This window comes from Pezoporus wallicus, unplaced genomic scaffold (genome assembly GCF_028554395.1).
Source record: "Pezoporus wallicus isolate ANWC-B61680 ecotype Strahan unplaced genomic scaffold, APGP_CSIRO_Pwel_v1 contig_7011, whole genome shotgun sequence".
NCBI lineage: Eukaryota > Metazoa > Chordata > Aves > Psittaciformes > Psittacidae > Pezoporus > Pezoporus wallicus.
Genome location: NW_026638234.1, coordinates 3392336 through 3411716, shown reverse-complemented (window position 1 = coordinate 3411716; position 19381 = coordinate 3392336). Strand labels below are relative to the sequence as shown.

General features: G+C 39.6%; 2 protein-coding genes across 3 annotated transcripts in view; both read right to left on the bottom strand.

Moving 5' to 3' along the window:
* LTN1 (listerin E3 ubiquitin protein ligase 1) overlaps positions 1–15066 on the bottom strand; it is a 31455-nt gene extending 16389 nt beyond the window's left edge. The window contains exons 1-12 of the mRNA XM_057410202.1: positions 14970–15066; positions 13297–13500; positions 12869–12967; positions 11738–11968; positions 8087–8139; positions 7473–7653; positions 6607–6780; positions 5336–5526; positions 4607–4754; positions 3447–4232; positions 2909–2950; positions 1670–1862 (exon numbers count right to left, since the gene is read on the bottom strand). Coding sequence (XP_057266185.1) covers positions 1670–1862; positions 2909–2950; positions 3447–4232; positions 4607–4754; positions 5336–5526; positions 6607–6780; positions 7473–7653; positions 8087–8139; positions 11738–11968; positions 12869–12967; positions 13297–13500; positions 14970–15011 — 2344 coding nt within the window. The 5' untranslated portion in view covers positions 15012–15066. The remainder of the gene's footprint in view (positions 1–1669; positions 1863–2908; positions 2951–3446; positions 4233–4606; positions 4755–5335; positions 5527–6606; positions 6781–7472; positions 7654–8086; positions 8140–11737; positions 11969–12868; positions 12968–13296; positions 13501–14969) is intronic.
* Positions 15067–16147: 1081 nt separating this feature from the next.
* On the bottom strand, positions 16148–19259 carry RWDD2B (RWD domain containing 2B). 2 transcript variants are annotated; one of them, XM_057410200.1, is made up of 6 exons: positions 19238–19259; positions 18782–19000; positions 18634–18701; positions 17524–17889; positions 16915–17028; positions 16148–16811 (listed from the first exon to the last, which is right to left on the bottom strand). In XM_057410200.1, the coding sequence occupies exons 2-6, from the start codon at positions 18986–18988 to the stop codon at positions 16574–16576; spliced, it is 993 nt and encodes a 330-aa protein (XP_057266183.1). In that variant the 5' UTR covers positions 18989–19000; positions 19238–19259; the 3' UTR covers positions 16148–16573. The 2 variants fall into 2 exon arrangements, with proteins under 2 accessions (XP_057266183.1, XP_057266184.1); XM_057410201.1 differs by lacking the exons at positions 16915–17028; positions 19238–19259.
* Between the last annotated feature and the right edge of the window lie 122 nt (positions 19260–19381).

Below are 19381 nucleotides of genomic sequence, written 5' to 3'. Positions count from 1 at the left end.
CTGCCCCTACAAGCAGAAGCCACTGCATTTGCCTAACAACCCCTGCCATCTTTCTTTTGGAACATTTTAATTCCATCACACTTTTTTTCAACAGCATATAGGTGACAAGAATATTGCAGGGACCAAAACTACAGGCAATATTCAAAATATCAACACACCAATGCTATAATAATTTTCATTTGTCCCTTGTTCTTTTCACAGCAGCTCCTAAAAAGCTGTATTCCCTTTTTCATTGATAAGCACTATTTACAGAGAACCTTTACAATACCATTTACAGAGAACCTTTACAATGACTGAAGAGCTCTTTTCTGAGTTTTAACAGCTCAGAGCCTATTATTGAACAGACAGTTACAGTTGTGTTCTTCCCATGTATACTTTTGATATTTACTGGGATTGAATTTCATCTGTAATTATATCAGTTATTCATTCAATAACATAACACACTCCTATGGCTCTGTGAAGTTTCAGTTTTGATCACTCCAAATAATTTATCAGAAACAATTATCATCATTCCAGTATTTAACTTTCTTCACCTTTAATTCATATCATTTGATAGGTTACTGATCCACGAAAGGCCCTTCCACTTACTCCATGACAGCTTACCTTCAAAAATTTAGACGAGATCACAAAATAAAAAACTAAAAAAAAAATCCGTTTTAGAGTCCATATACTTTATCTTGGCCCAAATCTAAGTCGAGAATCACCATAGCTCCTGAAGGTTTAGACTTCACCCAAAATGCATTAAAACCAGGTCACACAGCACCCAGCCCAAAATGAGCTCAGCAATACCTCCAGCTCTAGAGCCAAAAGCAAAGTCACTGGAAAATCAGCCCTAGGATACCACTGACTCATACGGTAAGTTTGTTGAAAACTCTCTGGAGAGAGGGAACAGGTTTTCCTGATGCTCCTCTACATCAAAAAGTTCCAGTAGCCAAAGTAACAATCTTACATCTTCAGGATGCACTACCTATGAATATCCACTGCAGTCAACTTGTTGCATGCAATCTTTGATGAATGAAAGCACCACAAGTGTGCCCAGCTTTCAGATAAACCAAAGTATATTACCTCAGGGATTAAAGCAAATGCCAAGTTTAACAAAACAGAAATAACAAGTTTACATGGAAAACATCAAGGAAATCGAACTCCACTAGATGTCTATATGACAGATACCACAAAACTCAATGAAGACGTGAAACAGGAGGTTATTAATAGAAAACAGATTGCATATATAGCATAAATACACACACACACAGTTTTTAAAATACATGAATCTAACTGAAAGTGGCTCAAAGCAATTTATAGGTCCTGTAAGAAGGCACTAGCACCACATGCATGGGTCCATAACCACGATCTTTGATATTCTAGTTCTGAAGGTAAATTTCAGATGTTCTGGTTTAAAAAGTAGTATTATTTTACAGCATATCAGCTAATAATGCAAACTTTCTTAAATTTTCCTCAGGTTTTCCAGACTTGAAAATCTGAATCTGCTCTTTAAACACTGACTTTTGTTTAGCAATAAAGACAAAAAAAAAAAAACTTACAATGTCACTGCTGCAATCTAGTGTTTACAAAATTAAACTGCACATAGTTAATTGGCTCAGGTAAAAAACCAAACACAAACACATCCCCCCTTTACACTTCACAAACTCCAAGGAATAAATATGCTCACCATTTCTAATGTGTTGCGACAACACTAAGCTCAGGAGGGTCCACCTTTCAGAAGAGGATGATTCTGATGAGGTGGCTACAGGTTTTAAACCTAGGTGACACAGATCATCTGTCAGCATTACAAGTCTTTCTCCAAGTGTATCTCCTTTCAGCCAGTCAGAGACCAAGGAAAGTTTTGTTGTGCTTGAGCATGCCTGAATCACAAGAAAATAATACGATTCTCACTCTGTATGTGCAGGTTTGACATATTGATCTTGTGCTTAGTAATAAAAGTTAATACCCCAAAAGATTATTATCTGTCATAAACAATAAGCCTCTAGCTGTTTACATCTGCAACAATTCCCCCAACTTTCTTTTTTGTCAGAGACAGCAACTTATGGCTAGGTTAGACCTCTACTTTAGAGTGAAACAAGTCACCTTCTGAGAGCCTTCTTTTCCCTTTTCTCCAACTATAGAGCCCAGGAAATGCCTACATTGGCATTATAAAGATAACTTACATTTTATTTCAGCCAACCTAGTCATCCATTTGCAACACAAAATCTATTTACAGTATCTGAATTTCTCTAAGAATAAATAGGACGCAAACCAGAAAACTATTTTGGTGGTAAGCCATTAAAAGGTACAATATCACAAAAGAAAAAAAAAAAGAATACCCAAAATACACATTATCTGTAAGGAAAGATACTGTGGTAAATGCACTGGACTGCAAACCACATGCTATGAGTTCTTGTCCAAAAACTTGTAATATGCTTCATATTTCATCCCAGGCAATCATACAAATGTCAGTGTCTCAGTACCCTGCGTGAAAAATGGAATACTATCTTTCCCTTTTAAGCTTGATGTGAGAGTGATTATACAAATAATCATTTTAATTATTGGTCTATTACGCAACTCCATTCTCTCTATCTTAGAAGGAATAACCAGAAGGAAATCAGGAATCCCTCTGGTTCAAAGAGCCAGCTGACCAAAAATAGGAGGGACAAAGATGATTTTGTTTTGGTACCATAGTTTCATTTTTAAAACTGTCCACAGATCTAAATGCAGTTAACATTAACTGCACTAAATGCAGTTTTACCATTTGTTGCTAAAATGAACACTCAAACTATTAGTACAAGATTTTCAAACTACTGAAATTCTCACAACTTTAAAAAAAATAACAAAATTTTCAAACACATGTAACTCTCAAAAGGTAATGTCAGGGAAATATTCAAAACAAGACTAAAAAAGTCTTAAGAGGTACCTTTTGAATTATCTGCAGAAAAATAATCCATTTCAAATCCATCTGAAAAATAAAACAAAATTCCATAATATTTAACAAATTCTTTGCTGAACAGGAAGTATTTCATACCTTTTAAACTCTGTTTACAACCTTTCTGTAAGGGATAGAAGAAGTTGCTACATTTCAGTAACAAAGTTAGTGATTATGTTATTTTTGGCTTCCAAGTCTTTTTCTACTGTGCATATTTATTTATATGAATTTTAAAAAAGGGTCTATATTTGTAAGAAAGGTTACCAATTATAAAAGCACACTGTATAAAGCAGCAAGACCAGAGAAATTCTGATGCTACTTTTTTTTGTTATTGATTATACCATTCAGATAGGGACATGTGTCAACCTTTTATCCCAACACTGCTACGTCAACCTTCCCTAAATTTACCTTTCTTATGTTGAACTTATCAAGTTCATGCAATTATCTTCCAAAGTAAAATTATTAACTAGCCACAGCCCACAAAAAGACTAGTCACTTTGATAAAAACTAACAAAATTAAAAGTCATACCTTTGTTAAATTGTCAAGAATGATTTTCCTTTCATCATTACTGTTGCAACAATTAAGCACACTGTACAAAATGTCAACCAGAAAATGGGTGTCTTTCCTCCAGTCTTCTTTCAGCCAAGTTATTAAATTCATATACAAAAACCTCATGGATGGACTTTCATAATGAACTTTCATTTTATTTTGGGATTCAGCTTGAGTAGAGCTTGCATCATTGCCCTGCTCTAAAAGTACTTGAAAAACTCTATTTGATGAAAAAGAGTTAAGCAGGGCAGAGAGAAATTTCAAATGCCGTTCTGACTTCTGTTCATTCACATACACAATACTCAGTTCAGCAAGGCTGCAGACTAAATTCTCTAAAGGTTCTTTCCTTAGAAGTGAACTATGCTGCAAGTCAGCCTCTATTTCAGAGTCATTATTTCTCACTTCCATAAGCTTTCCATTCTCTGTGTTTCTTTCAGATTCATCCTCATCTGTAAACCTGATTTTTAGAGATTTTCTGTTGTTTGGTTTTGTAGCACTCTTTGGATTCTGAAGAATTTCTAGCATACCAGATATGGCAAACAATGATTTCTCATCAGCGTCCAATGTATCAACATGAAGCACACACATTTTTAAAAGATGGTCCCAAAAATTTGACAACAGTTTCTGGAAAACTTCATCTGTGCCATCATCACTGGGGAGTTCTGCTTTAGCTTCCCAGGAGCTCAGTGTTTCTGCCATTTGATAAAATAATGGTCCATTTTGTAACCTGGGCTCCTTAAGTACAGCATTGGTGAGAGGAATTAGCTATGAAGATAAAAAAAGTTATTAAAGAACAGTGGTCCAACTAAATTATCATTTTACTCTTTATGATACCAGGAAATAATTTGGAAAAACATTTCAGAAGTAATTCTGAAAACATCAGAATTACTCAAGTTTGAACACTTTATAAAAATATACAGGGCAGGGCGCCTTTTTTTTTTTTAATGTAACTTAAACTGCGCACTAAAAGGGATGATTTTATAGGAAGGAAAAAAACTATGAAATTCAGTAGAACTATTTTTTTTTCATAAAATCTAGTGAAAGTTTCAACACAGAAGTAAATCCCACAGAAATGTACATTTTTCTTCAACTTTGAATTATTGACTGTACACTCAATATCGCATATTTCTAACAAATACCTGGTCATATACAAGCATTTGATGAATTTGCCTTTGGTCATCTTCTTCATCTATTTTCTGTAGTATGGCAAAGCGCAGACACTCCATAAAAGCAGTAATAATTGCTGAACTTTCTGAAGGGCTGGCTATTGCTCGCTCACTTGACAACCTATTCAAAGGCAACATTGGACAGAGGGAATACTCAGTCATACAAGCTTCTGAGAAACCCAGTACATGTGTCAAGAATGTAAACTTGGTGATGCTGTTCTTATCCAGACACCATCAATATAAGAATATAGAATCACAGAATCATTGACAGGATGTCAAATCAAAACAAATTCAATAGGACATATTTAAAGCAACACATCCAGGTATTTAATGTAACTTACATTAAAATAACTTTTTCATGCAGTTTTAGCATTCAAAAAAACCCAACACTACATTAATAAAGGAAGCATATCTGGTCAAGCATACTGTCTACTCTTTCAGCTGTTTGTCAAAACTCCTTTGCAATCTTCTACACACACCTCAGAAGCTTAGAAAGTATCACTTTCTGTCATTACATAACAAGAAAAAAAACACCAAAACTCAAAAAACTACGAAACAAAAAGACAAGTTTCACCATAGCCAGTTTGAGATTGAACAACTGTGAGTTGCTACTCATCTTTAAATACTTAAAAATTACCCCTTCTATTTCCAAATGTAAAGGAAACTGATTTCAGAATAAATAAATAATTTTGTAGTTCATACCCTTGAATTATAGAACTGAAAAAAGTCCTGAAATATTCCAGCTTTGGTTCTGCAATGCCAGGAGGTACCTTGCTAATGAACGGCAAAAGATTTGGGTATATAACGGTAGCTAGTCCTCGTCCACCTTCTCGAAGCACTGCCCATAGCTTTGGCAGAACTCCCTTTTTGGCATTTACATGAGCCCAACAGTCCTACAGAAAGAAATACACTTGTTGTAAATTAAATGAGAATATGTTGTCTTGAAAGAACTCCCAAGCTAGATATTCAATATAACTCCGTGTTATAGCTGAAACAAGTTATTGTACAATTGAAATTCACTTACCAGTATTTTTAAGAATCAATTTCTCCCTATCTCAGCTTGCAAATTTAAATTAACATAATAAAACTGTTCCTGCATTGTTTAACACCAGTTGACCTTCCTTGTTAGCAAAATGCACTTAAAGGCTTCTCTTTAATAATTACTTTAAGGATGCTTCGTAAAAATCATTGTAAATCATTGGTCCTGTATTTAATTCTGAGTTCTTCTTACTAAGAATAAGCAATGATTTCAAAATCCTAACTTTAGAAGCATCACTAACTTCAAAATTCCCCTCAGAATTTTTCTGATGGTTACAAAATACCTTGGCACTTATCCCCATACTCCCAAAGTTTTTTGTCATCTCATTTGATTTATCATAGTTCAGATACCTATATTTATAGCAAGCTGAACAACAAAGCTGAACAATAAATCCCCCATAAGTGGTTATAGTTTATACCAGCAGTTACAAAAGAGATCAGCAGCATTAAGCCCTCAAAACATCCCAGTCTATGGCAACACCACTCATCCTGCTAATAAATTCAAAGCTGGTGTTTCACTTAAAAAGATAAAAAAAAAACGACTACCAAAGTTACAGAACCAAACGTTAAATTAGAAGGGGAAAAGAAACAAACCAAAAATGCATATCAGGTCATTTCTATAACTGTCTTCAACCAAGAAAAAAGTTTTAGGTATCATTTTATTTATTAATAATTATATTTACTCAAAGGGATTCAGGTTAATTTGAGTAAACTCATAAAACATCTGATTTTAAGACATGCTGAATACAATATATTTGAAAGTGAAACCCTAAGGGGGGAGAAAAAAAGGAGCATGTAGCATTGATAAGTTCAAGTTATTAATCATACAGAAAACCCAGTCAAGCTATTCTTCCTAATTCTACACAGAGAACAATGGCACTTGGTGAAAAGTTAAATTCAAGTAAAATATCTGCCCCTTAGATTTCCCACATTACCTCAATAGTAGTGACAGCATAAAGTACAGCTTCCCAAAGAGCAGGACACACCACTGCATCACTGTCACCAATGCTGAGAAGAACAGCAGTACAAGCTCTTGGTGCTTCAGCTTTCATCAGCTCAGGCAAATACTGGCAAAAAGCAGAAGCCAGCTCAAAGAAAGCTGAGCGGACCTGATACAGGCCACAGGAAAAAAAAAAAAAAGCAAACACAAAATTTAAGTCAAATTACAAGACTTTGTTGTAGTTTTTCCATGTTCCTTTCACAGTCATCATAACTTACAACTCATGATCCCCATATTTTATCACATCAGCAAACATTTAAATATTAAAAATAAAGAAAAATTGATAAACCTGTTTAATAGTTAAAAGTAATTTTTTAGCTATAAAATGCTCCTTAAAAAATTTGTTTTAATATACTTCTCAAAAGGCATGTTTCCAAAACGCACCTTAAAACTTTTTAACAAAATACTACCAGAATCAATTAGTTACTTTATGCACCATTGGTCTTAGCAGACCAAAGACCAATAAAACAGTTTAAAAAAAAACAAACAGAACACCTCCAAAAAGCACTAAGAATACATGCAGTAAGATGACACAGTCTGTATCTTTTACATTAATTTGAAATGACAGTAGATTACCAAGAAGTAGATGGCGGTGACACGTAAATAACAGATTAGCCTACTGGGCAAAGTTTAAAATTGTATTATCTATTTAAGGCCTAGAAATCCAAAGGCTGTTTGAAACATAATTCAGCAAAGTACAAAGTTCATTCTTGTAGGATACAAGTAATTAACACTTGCTTAGGCTCAGTATATTATCTTTAACTAAAACCAACCAAAAGAAGGAATAAATTAAAAAGTCACCTGTGGCATGTTATGTTTGCTATATTTCCAAAACTTGTTTTGGGACAGAAGTGACATTAACTTTTCCTCCAGAGAGTGTACCTCTGTCTTTGGCAACATGCTCAGCAACTTCTTTAAAGCTAACAACGAACAGGTCAGAATCCGGAAAAATTTAGCTTCCCTTTCTTCCTCTGGTACAGTTCTCAGAAAGCAAAGCAAAACAAATTTAAGTGAACCATAAATAAATCAGAAAGCTTCTCAAGCTCTTCTAAACTGAGTAAACTAAATTGTCTTGAGCCGTTCTACATTCTTTTGATTTCAGAGACCAGCAACGAACATACATAAAGTTTCCATAGGTTCTGATACTACCAAATCACATTACAAAGTGTTAGTAAAAGAGAGTTTCAAGTCATCTGTCTTCCAGATATTCAAAAATGCTATTCCTCAAAGAGCTGAAACAAGAGTTGCACTGATAAGTATAAATGCTTTTGAAAATGTTAAGTCCCAGAGAAAGTTGCTGGGGCTCAAATAACTATTCCGTCTCCTAAAACAAAACTAAATCCACTACCTCCAGGAACACAGAACCAAATACAGACTAAGACTTAAACCATATACATTAGAGCAGGCTAACGTACTGGGGGTCACTGATTGTATCGGCTGTTTCTTTCAGAAGGTGATCTTGAAGTACCTATGGGGAAAAAAAAAAACAAAACACATATTACACATGAGAATCTGATGTTTACATGTTAATAATATAGAACTACAGAATAATTAGGGTTGGAAAGGACCTTAAGATCATTTAATTCCAACTCTCCTGCCATGGGCAGCGACACCTCACACTAGACCACGTCGCCCAATGCTCTGTCCACCCTGGCCTTGAACACAGCCAAGGATGGCACATTTACCACTTCTTTGGGCAACCCATTCCACCTCCTTCACAGTAAAGAGCTTCTTCCTTATATCTAACCTGAACTTCCCTTGTTTAAGTTTGTTGTGGTTTAAAACCAGGCAGAGGGCTCATTCACTCACTCCCCCCCCCCCCTTCTTGCTCTCCCCCTCCTCCCAGAAGGACGGAGAGGAGAATCGAAACGAATGCAACTCCCACGGGTTGAGATAAGAACAGTTTAGTAACTAAGGTATAACACAAACCACTACTGCTACCACCAATAATAATAATGATAAAGGAAATAACAAGGGAAGAGAATACAACACCTCATCACCAGCTGACTGATAATTTGTCCCCCCCACCCCGACCAAGCTCTGACCGATGCCTCCTCCAACCCTGCAGTCCACCAGCCCTTCTGGGTAACTCTCAGTTACATCCTGGACATGATGTGCTGTGGTATGGAATACCTCTTTGGCTAGCTTGGGTCAGGTGTCCTGTCACTGCTTCCTCCCGGCTTCCCCTCCTCCCTGGTAGAGCATGAGGCTCACAAAGTCCTTGGCCAAACCAAAACATCATTGTTATCAGCTCTGTTCCCAAGCTGAAAGTCAAAACACAGCACTGCACCAGCTACCAAGAAGGAGAAAAATGACTGCTACTGCTGAACCCAGGACATTATCCACCCCTTATTCCATACCATTCACGTCATGCTCAGATCCCCCATTTTCAATATACCATCACTCTTATCTTAGTGCATGGACCAGTCCCTATAAAGCTGCTGAGTCCATCTGGTCCATGATGTCAGGCTCCATCTCTTGTAAGTCTTCCAGAGCAGGAGAGGCTGTGTGCAGTGTTCACACTTGTGAATAACCTGGGCAATAGTGTCCATTGCTGAGTCCACCCCTCGATCATGAGTCCATCTCTGTGTTGCATCTCTGCTCTGACGGCCTGAAGTGCCATGGGCCCACCAGGCTCAAAATAATTCACTGTCCCCTTCAGCAGCTTCTGCAGCTTGCTGCTGGGGACTCCATACAGCTGCCTTCCACCTCCGATGCTTCCAAAGCACTGGAGGGGCCCAGTGGACTAGATACTTGCCCAAACTGTCCCACACAACCTGCCACTCATGACTGTCTAGCCTTGGAGAAAAACCTCTTGGTCCCCCTATATCGTCGTCTAACCCCAGACAAGACCCAAACCTGACCTGGCTTAACTTTTGAGATCAGACAAAACGGTTGTGGGTAAAACACACTCTGTATCTGTGCCAACATGCTGATCCCCATCACAATCAGCAGGCAGGTCCCAAGGATACCCAAAGGCCATTCAAAACCTTCAGAACTCTCAGTTGATGCTGCTGTACTTGTCACTGGGGCTGGTGTAGCTGCTGTGCTTGCCGGCTCTCCCACCACCAGCTTCTCTTTTCCTGAGTCCAGCTCTTCCTCCTCTGCCTTGCTGGGAAATGCTGCGTGGTCTCCTGCATTCTCCTGGGGCTCGGCGGGCGGCTGCCGGGGAATGCTCTCGGCCGTCCGGGGCTCGGCTCCTCCGCCGCCTTCTCCCCCTGCTCGGCAGCCTCCTCCTTCCGCTCCTCGACCGCCCCGGCCTCCTCCACCGGCAGCCGTCCCCTCGCGGCTTGCCGGCCCGCTCCCGCCGCCTTTTGGTGCGCGGGGCTGCTCTCCCGGGCCGCTTCAGCAGCCGCCGGCTCGCGAGGCCGCTCCCCCTCGGCTCCCCGCAGCCTCACAAAGATGGAGGCGAGGGCGAGAGCCAGGACGGTCAGGTACAAGTCCACGGCCACATCCGTCCTGCCCTGCTGCTGGAGCCTACCCGTATTACAAGTCATTGCCATAAAGCACAGTGAGACAAGAACCTTAGCCCAAGCCCCACACTTGATAAACACTAACACAGCAAATACCGGCTCTAAGCAAGTTACAACATTCTGAAGCTGTGAGATCAAGAGGAACAACTCTGAGAGCCAATAAATCAGCATTGTGACGAATTACTATTAATCCGGTCAGATCTGTTGTTAGCTCAACCCTTCGTGCCCCACGTTGGGCGCCAAAATGAACTGTCGTGGTTTAAAACCAGGCAGACAGCTTGTTCACTCACTCCCCCCCCTTCTTGCTCTCCCCCTACTCCCAGAGGGACGGAGAGGAGAATCAAAACGAATGCAACTCCCACGGGTTGAGATAAGAACAGTTTAGTAACTAAGGTATAACACAAACCACTACTGCTACCACCAGTAATAATAATTATAAAGGAAATAACAAGGGAAGAGAATACAACACCTCATCGCCAGCTGACCGATAACTCGTCCCCCCTACCCCAATCAAGCTCTGACTGATGCCTCCTCCAACCCTGCAGTCCACCAGCTCCTCTGGGTAACTCTCAGTTACATCCTGGACATGACGTGCTGTGGTATGGAATACCTCTTCGGTCAGTTTAGGCCAGGTGTCCTGTCTCTGCTTCCTCCCGGCTTCCCCTCCTCCCTGGCAGAGCATGAGGCTCACAAAGTCCTTGGCCAAACCAAAACATCATTATTATCAGCTCCATTCCCAAGCCGAAAGTCAAAACACAGCACTGCACCAGCTACCAAGAAGAAAAATGACTGCTACTGCTGAACCCAGGACAAAGTTTAAACCCATTACCCTTCGTCCTATCGCAACAGTCCAGGATGAAGACAGTCTTCACATGATGAAGACAGTCTTCACATGATGAAAGTCTGTATATTTTTCAGAAACAGCTCTAAAACTTCACAACCTCCAAGTCAAGTCTTTCAAACATATTTTAGACATGCTAGTAAACAAAAAAATAATTTAATTGACTCCTGCTGAACACATTAGCTGTGGTACTGTTTGAACCAAGACTTCACAATACTTCATAACCTGCAGTTGTATGCCAACACGCTTCTGGTAAAAAGAAGCCGAACTGAGACAAAGCAAAAATGGTTATGTTTGCATATGATGGGCCAGCAATGCACACTTTGACCTTTTTAAATTCAGTCAGTTCAGTTTCAAACACGACTGGCAAAAGAATGTTAACCCTGGTCAGAACTCAGTTTGCAGAGGCTCTTTGAAACACAGCTCAACATTCAATCCTTTACCACTGAGGATAAACCCTGTCATCATTATTCCATCTGTCAGCATTACATGATGACTGAGCATCATTACATAGAAATGCACACAAGAAAATTCACTTCATACTCTTTTCTCTGATTCCAGTCATTCTAACTGCAAGTTACAGAAACAGAGGATGTTTTTGCCTCAGTCTTCATACTAAGAGGAGCGAAATTTCAGACAAGAAAGAAATTTAACCATGAAGAACAGGTGGGAGAGGATGAGTTTTAAACTCATAAGAAAAATGACATAAACTCAAAACAGAGCCTTAAAGAAATAGAAAAGTATAAACTCACGTTAAGAATTTCATCTTTACAAAATACTAAGGCTTCAGGTTGCTTGCTTGAAGGAAAAGCTTTTTCAAAAGCTACTTTTGCAGCAGAAGCAGCAGGGGAGTAAGTGTCACATTGAGCAATCAACCAGTATCCCATGATACTTTTTAAGTAGGGAGCTAAGTGCTTCTTTACTTTAAGAATCAGTTGCTCAAATGACTGCTGAGTTGCTTCTCGAACACGGCGATCATGATCCTGTTAAAAAAAAAAAAAAAAAGAAGTTTATTGTTTTAAGAATTATACCTTTAGTGCAGAGTACTTCAAAGCAGAAGTAATGATGAAGAAAAAAAGCTGTGTCTCAATTTAGCCATTTTTGCAACGAACTGGGCTACACAGATTTGAAAATACACAATGACAAAAGTCTTGATAACCCTAGGTACGGGGATAGTCCCAACTTAGCAGCATCGTATTCCCAATGTGCTGTAAATTCAAAATTGTAGCCTTTTCTCAATATCCTAATGACAGTTTCTACCTTCACCTTAAACAAACATTTAACAAAAAGACAAGAGGCAAGAGAAACAGGAAGACTTGAAGACACTTTCTTGACTAAAACAACTATAAGCCTACACAAACTGTGCATCATTATCCAATTTTTGTGTGTGAATTTATATCATCATGCATTTCTATGCTCTTGGCTCCTGAAAGACTAGAAATTGCTCTTACAAATCAGCATTGTGATTAACTTTGTCCAATATTTGTTTGGGTTTGGGTTGGTTTGTTTTTTTTTAAAATATTAAGTCTAGTCAGGTATTAGTCCTAGATCAAAATATTTATAAGAGTACATTCTCTTTAGCCATTCTGGAAGGGACATAAAAGAACTTTTCATGAAATGTCTTGTCATCTTTTAAACATAAAGGTCTAACAAACATCTCTATCCAGTAAGTAGAGCCCAGATTTCAACAGTTCAAGATTCCACTCACTGCCAATACTGACATATCTCCACAATAAAGAACATTACTTTCCTTCAACTTCATGTTTGTTCCTAGAACAAGTCAGTAATTCCAACATAGTTAGATATATCAATACAGACCACCTCAGATATTTCCACAGGAAGTATCCACAGAGCTTTTTAATTTAGATACTTTTAATATTTACCAGTGAGATTTTACAATAAATTCTTGGCCAGTAAGGAAGAACACCTTTAACAACTTCTGCTTCCCTTTCCTTGCACATTGTTCCAAATTCTTGCATAGCCTAAAAAATATCAAAAGCATGATTTAAGAATTCAAATAGATGTCCTGCAATTTATCAGCTTCTACCATACAGTAGAAATCTCTTTTTCAAAAATCAATTAATTTCCTGCCATTAAGCATCTACAGATTAGATAATTAATTAGATGCTTCTACAGAATCTAATTACTTTTATGACTACTCCATCAGCACTGCATGGACCTTTGCATAAGTCCTCCAAGATACTTTCTGGATTGCAGTTTTAGCAAATTTGTCAATATGAAATTAGTATTAGCTATCTCGACATAGATAGTATTAGATATCTCTGTGGGAGAGGACAAAGGATATACCTACTTTTAATTTTGTTGTGATATCTCTTTTAGAAAGTTTTCGCAACACCATTCGAAAATCAGCATCCACAAGGCTGTCTATCTCCTCTGCTCCTTGAACTGCAGGAACATATCCTAGATCATTCTGAGATGTTCCAAATCCAATAAACCCAGGCACTGTTCCACGTTCTTTGGCGAGGAGCTCTGCAGCTCGGCCGCTGCTAGAAGGCTGACAAAAAACAGGGACATAAGTCAGTTATCTACTTCAGTAATTTTATTTTAGTCTGCATTTGAAAGAATGCTCCTATTTAAATTGTAGAATTAAGCTTCTATTTAAAATAAAATTTCACAAAAAAAAAAAGAGCCACCACATATGCTTTACACATAAAAGTTTGACCTAGAAAATTATTCTTCACTTCAGAATCAGCGTTCCCTTTTCTAATAATCCATGAATACTTACGAAAAAAAAAAGTTGGTTTTATACAGATACAAAAAAGCATAACAGACAAGCTCTTCTGTAAGTGAAGGATTTATTAAGAAACCATTTATTCTCCTTCACTACTTCTGGTTTTCTTAGTTCTTCTCATGTTATTGCATATGGACTGACACAGCCTCCAAGGAATGCTCTTCATATCACTGGGCAAAATAAGAATACGCATGAAACAAAAGATGATACCAGCAGCAAAGAGGCCAAGAAGGATTTAGAGGAACAGAGTGAAAGGATGCATATGTTACAGAGGGTGATACTATCCCATTAGTTCTACAGTGAGCATTTGAGAGTTCAGCATCTCTTCTAGTTTGCCCCAGTTAAGTCAACACCTTGTTCACTGTATCAGTAGGTCATGTTTATTTCAACCACACTCTTCTCAAAAGATTGTTCCCAAACCAACTGATGCTTTAATGTTCTCCGTGATACCTTATAATCCAAATATCTTTTATTTCATAATGATCCTTACAGTTTGTGAGTTTGAGTTTGCTTGTTTGTTTTTAAAGTAATGACAATTTGATGAAGTCCACTGTACTTTTCTGATTTTTTTGAGGTACATAAGCCACATTTTACCTGACTATTGTATCTACAAGCCTGAGTACTGTATCTACATTCTGCATGTGAAATCTGAAATATAAGGACTGCTTCTTTGTGTTCCCTATTCTTCTCTAAACACATGCAGGTATTACATCACCTGAACACAACTCTTCACGCACAGTTCTCCCATACCAATCCAGCGCCGTATAGCCACCACCTCAGGCCCGGTGTCAGCACAAGAGATTCACGTAGACACAACAGGTGTGCTCCAAACCACTCCACAGAGGAACGCACTACTCACCAGTACCTCGCTGAACTCACACAAGCACTGACTTGCCGGTTACACCCCCTGCCCTTACCCCTCCCTGGAAAGCCCGCACGAAAGCCACAGAAGCGGCAAGCACACTGCCCTGAAGCGCGGACCCAGGCCAAGAGTCGCCTGCAAAGCCCGGCGCTGGCCCCGCCTACGACAGCCGAGTCCTAAGACTGGGCCGCCTCCGGCGGCCTACAACCCAGTCCCGAGGACACCGGAAGGTGAAGTACGGCCTCAACCCACTCGACAGTGCCCGAAGCCCCAGCGCCAAGGCCCGAGCACCGCCACCCTCCCCGTCCAGACCGCCCGCCAGCGGCTCCGGCAGCACGGGACCCGGGCCCCAAGGGCAGGGCGCGCTCACCCGCAGGTTGCCCTTGGTTCGTTGCTTGTTCTTTCCCCCCATAGCGATAGTGATAGCAACAGCAACGACACTGGGGAAGAGCCGGGAGAAAGCAGCAGCGCGGCCGGGGCGCGAGAGGCGGCACTTCCGGGGGGGCGAGGCCACGCCCCTGGCTGTCTCGTCAGTACAGCCGAGTCAGGCCCCTCGGTAGCGGAGGCTTCTGTACGTTTACAAAGACCGGGCCTCTGTCAAAGGACCGGAGGCAAATCGGCGCTTGCCGAAAGAAATCACCGAGGAGTATTGCTACGGAAGGTGTCCGAGTGCACACCAGAGACATGAATGTTGGGAATTTTAACAGATCATCAACATCAGAAGCAAGCAACCCCTGGGGGTGTTCAGCCTAAAGAGAAGGTTCTGGGGAGACCTTGTAGCAGCCTTCCGGTACCTAACGGGACATACAGGAAGGACTTTTTACAAGCGCATGCAGTGACAGGACAAGGGAGAATAGCTTTAAACTAGCAGAAGGTAGATTTAGATGTTAGGAAACAATTCTTTACTATAAGGGTGGTGACTCACTGGAACAGGTTGCCCAGAAAAGTTGTGGCTGCCCTGTCCCTGGCAGTGTTTACGGCCAGGCTGGTCTAGGGAGGTTGGAACTAGACGAGCTTTAAGGTCCCTTCCAACCCAGCCCATTCTATGATTTATGATGTGAATTAGATACACAATCCATAAACAAATCAAAATATCATTCTGATACAACTTTGTTGAAACTGTATTCAAGAGCACCTGCAGTGTAACCCCCTTTGTTCCTTGGCTGCAACTCCACAAGCTCAGACCAGTGAGGATTGCCTCCCTGCTCTGGAGTGTGCTTGCCATAAGGCAGCCCATCCCTGGGTAACGTTCTGCTTTAACATGAGTAGAGACTGGGTTTCTCAGCTACAGGTGCATTAGAAAGATACCACAGCACCTCTCTGCACACACAAGTCTACCTATGGAAAATTCTTATGCCTTAAAGTAGGCATCCTAGCTCATCCTGTTTGCCTAAGCAAGACTTTTGTGAACTTGCTCATTCCTTTTGTGTTTGTTTCCTTTGTTTTGACTAGCTTGGTTTTGTTTTGTTTTGGGTTTTGTTTGTTTGTTTTAATAAAATGTCAATATCACAGCTCAATATACTTCCAGATAGAAAACAGAATAAAAGCTTGTTACAAAAAAGCTTTCATGTAGTGTATGTAAACAGCAATAAATAATACAAACGTTTTGGTATCTCTCCTGAGATACCCATACTTGAATTTTGTCTCTTCTTACTCATATATGCATTCACCACAATTACATCTATTCATTCACCTATAATTCTGTAACGGCCTGATAGTTCATCAAACATATTTTCTTTCCCAATAATTAGGTATGTACCCTAAACATCCAGAAAGTTTAAAAAGCAGTTATTTTAATTTTCATTATTCAGCATCTCACTGGATATTTGTTTTCATTGAAAACTGGATTCATCGTATAAAATCACAAATGATTAATTCCCTCTCTGATAAACTCCTGCAGAACAGCTAAGGAATCTGTTACGAAGATTAACTTACAAACGTAGACGCTTGGACCAGTGGTGATTGTCAACCCCTTCAATGCCCTTCAACCCCAAAGTACATTTGAAAGATGTCAGCACATCCTTTTTCTTCTAAAAAATGATATAGCTGCCCCAAATCCATACGATTTCCCCTGGTACCATGTGCATCAAAACATTTTTCTTCCAAAGTGGAGAACTTTCTTTGTTTCTGAATCTCAGCATGTCCTCCACCTTCCAAAGAAACATCTTCTCTGTGCCGAATGAGAATTCTTTTCCATGTTAATCTTCTCACTCTGAAAGAAATTGGAGAAATATGAATCTGCCTATAAAATAAATACTGTTTTAGAAAATACTATGGAATAGCTATTATCACAGAAGTCAACAAACTCCTTGCACCTGTACCTTTGGCAGAGATAATGGTTCCCTGGCTGGTCACAGAAACACCACTCACATGCAAACACTTCCAAAAGCAGGAGCTTGTTTCTTTGTATTGCCTCAGGATTCAAGAACCTTAATGTTATTGCTCACAAAATAATTGATGAAGATGTGGTTTCAACTTCAGTGCTTATTTCTGCCTTGCCTGTGCTAAGAACTCTCATATTCTTGTACTCTCTTAGCTGTTGCAATCAAATAACAATGTTCATTTAGTCTGCACCACCCAGAAGTATAAATGATGGGAGCAGAATAAAACACAAATGTAGAGGAATATAACAACGTACTTATCTAATGCCACTAGGGTACTGAAGTCCACTGCTATACAAGTGAAATATAGAGGAAGATAAAACAGAAATGAATAGACATTGTGTGGTACTAGCAGCTTTGATTTCTGCAACCAGCACTACAGTTGATATTCACAGTTGGAAATACATTATGATAAGCACACATACTTTGCAGACCTTCACAGGCTGGAAGGTGGTTGGACTTCCCACCTTCTGGCCACATATACAACATGAAAAATGTAATAGTCTAACTACTAATGACATTTAAGAACAAAGAAAAACTAACCTTGACCAGAACTCTTCACAACTACTTTGAAGACCTTCTACACAAACAACACCTGGTTTCCCCGGCATGCAAAACCCTGACAGAGAGAGCTCCTTGGCCCAGTCTATAATATTCTTTCTTTTTTGCTTATTGTAAATGTGATGACTATAGATCCACAGTCGAGTAAACATGATGACTTCTGACTGAGTGGCATTCGATGCTGTCACTGAGGAAGATGAAAGCTCCTTGTCAATGTAAGCAGCTGCATGGTCTTTAACCCATTCCCTTGCACTCAACATGCAGGGCTCACCACTGCAGTTTTGCATCAAATATGTTTTTAGATCCGAGTTCAGGTGAAGCTGCTGAGAGCGGCTCAATAACGATGACCTAGAGAAAAATATAAAAGCAGTTGTAATACACTTACAATTTAGATGTTTTTAAATTTTTTTTTCAGTTTTACTTCAAGCTGCCAAGAAAACCCAGGCCGCATTTAGATGGTATACACTTGCTATTATTTAAGTCATTATTAGCTATGAAAAGGTGTTAATCAGTACTTAATGGGTGTACTAACTCTTTCAGTTCACATAGAATACGACCAATCTGTAAATTAAAATCAAGGAAAATGTACTTGAAAAGTAGGCATCCTGGCTAAACTGACTTCCTGCAATATGCAGGGCTACTTCTTTAAACAGGTATGTTGCAATAAAAATAATTAAAAAAAACAAACCAACCAACCAACCAAAAAAAAAAACCACAAAACAAACCAGAAGCCTGCAAGTGACAGCATTTTGACAAGGGAAGAATAAGACCACCAAGTAACTTTTTACTCTTTTGGCATCCTTGCCAAAATGGACAAGTCTCTCTTTAACATCAACATATGAACGGTACCTGTGTGTAACCCCTCTGTACAGAAGATGGCGCTCCTCCACGGTTTTACTATTTTTCTTACTTGATGAGGACAACAGAGAAATCATAACCTTGTAGATTTGTTTCTCTTCAACACTGTTGTCCTTCTGGCTTAATTTGACAATAAACTATCAAAAAGGGCCTGTCTTTTCCTTTCATAACTCTATCTATGTAGTACACCATAGCTTCTTAATATTTTTGTTACCTGTACTTTTAATGCCATACCTCACAGTAATTTCTGGTAGAACAGCTGGATATTTAAACGGTAAAGCACAGGCCATAGAGAATTCCACCTAAAAAAAACAAATAAGCAAGTGCTCAGGTCAAGTAAACCCTAAAACCTCACAAAATCAAAAATAAGTGTTTACCATACCATAGAAGCATTAGAGACCTCTGGCTTTACATTCAGTATGAACTGAACTTTCGAAGATGGCATCTCTGCAGCCTCATTTTCAACATAGTGTTTTAGCTCTGCTACAGCCAGCTGGTCAGTCACAAGGAACTCTTCCTCATAAGGAAACATGCTAGAGAGTAAATCCAATTCTGAAATTTGTATCTCAGCTTCTTCTCGGTTAGTCATTTCTGTTGATTCCTAGGCAAAGAGGAAACGAGGGAAGAAAATAAGGGCTTGAATACGGGACAAAGTTCATGAACTACCCTTAAGAAATCATATTAATCTTTATAACCAAGCCTTTCGAAACTAGCTCGCACATGCGAGCAGTTCAGGAGCACGAACGCACTCTGTGACAGCCCACGAGGTTTCCAGAGCTGAGAGGGGGCAGGATGTGCTGTGCCAACAGATACATTTCCCTCTCACAAGGCCGCACACCTGGAGCGGAGCCGCCTCTGCTGCTGTGACAGCCGTAGAGAGCTAGACGTTACCGCCCGAGCCTCAGTCAACATCCCCCACCACCGATAACTCACCCTGACGGGGCTGAGGGGCTAAAGGCATGATGCGCATGCGCAGACACGT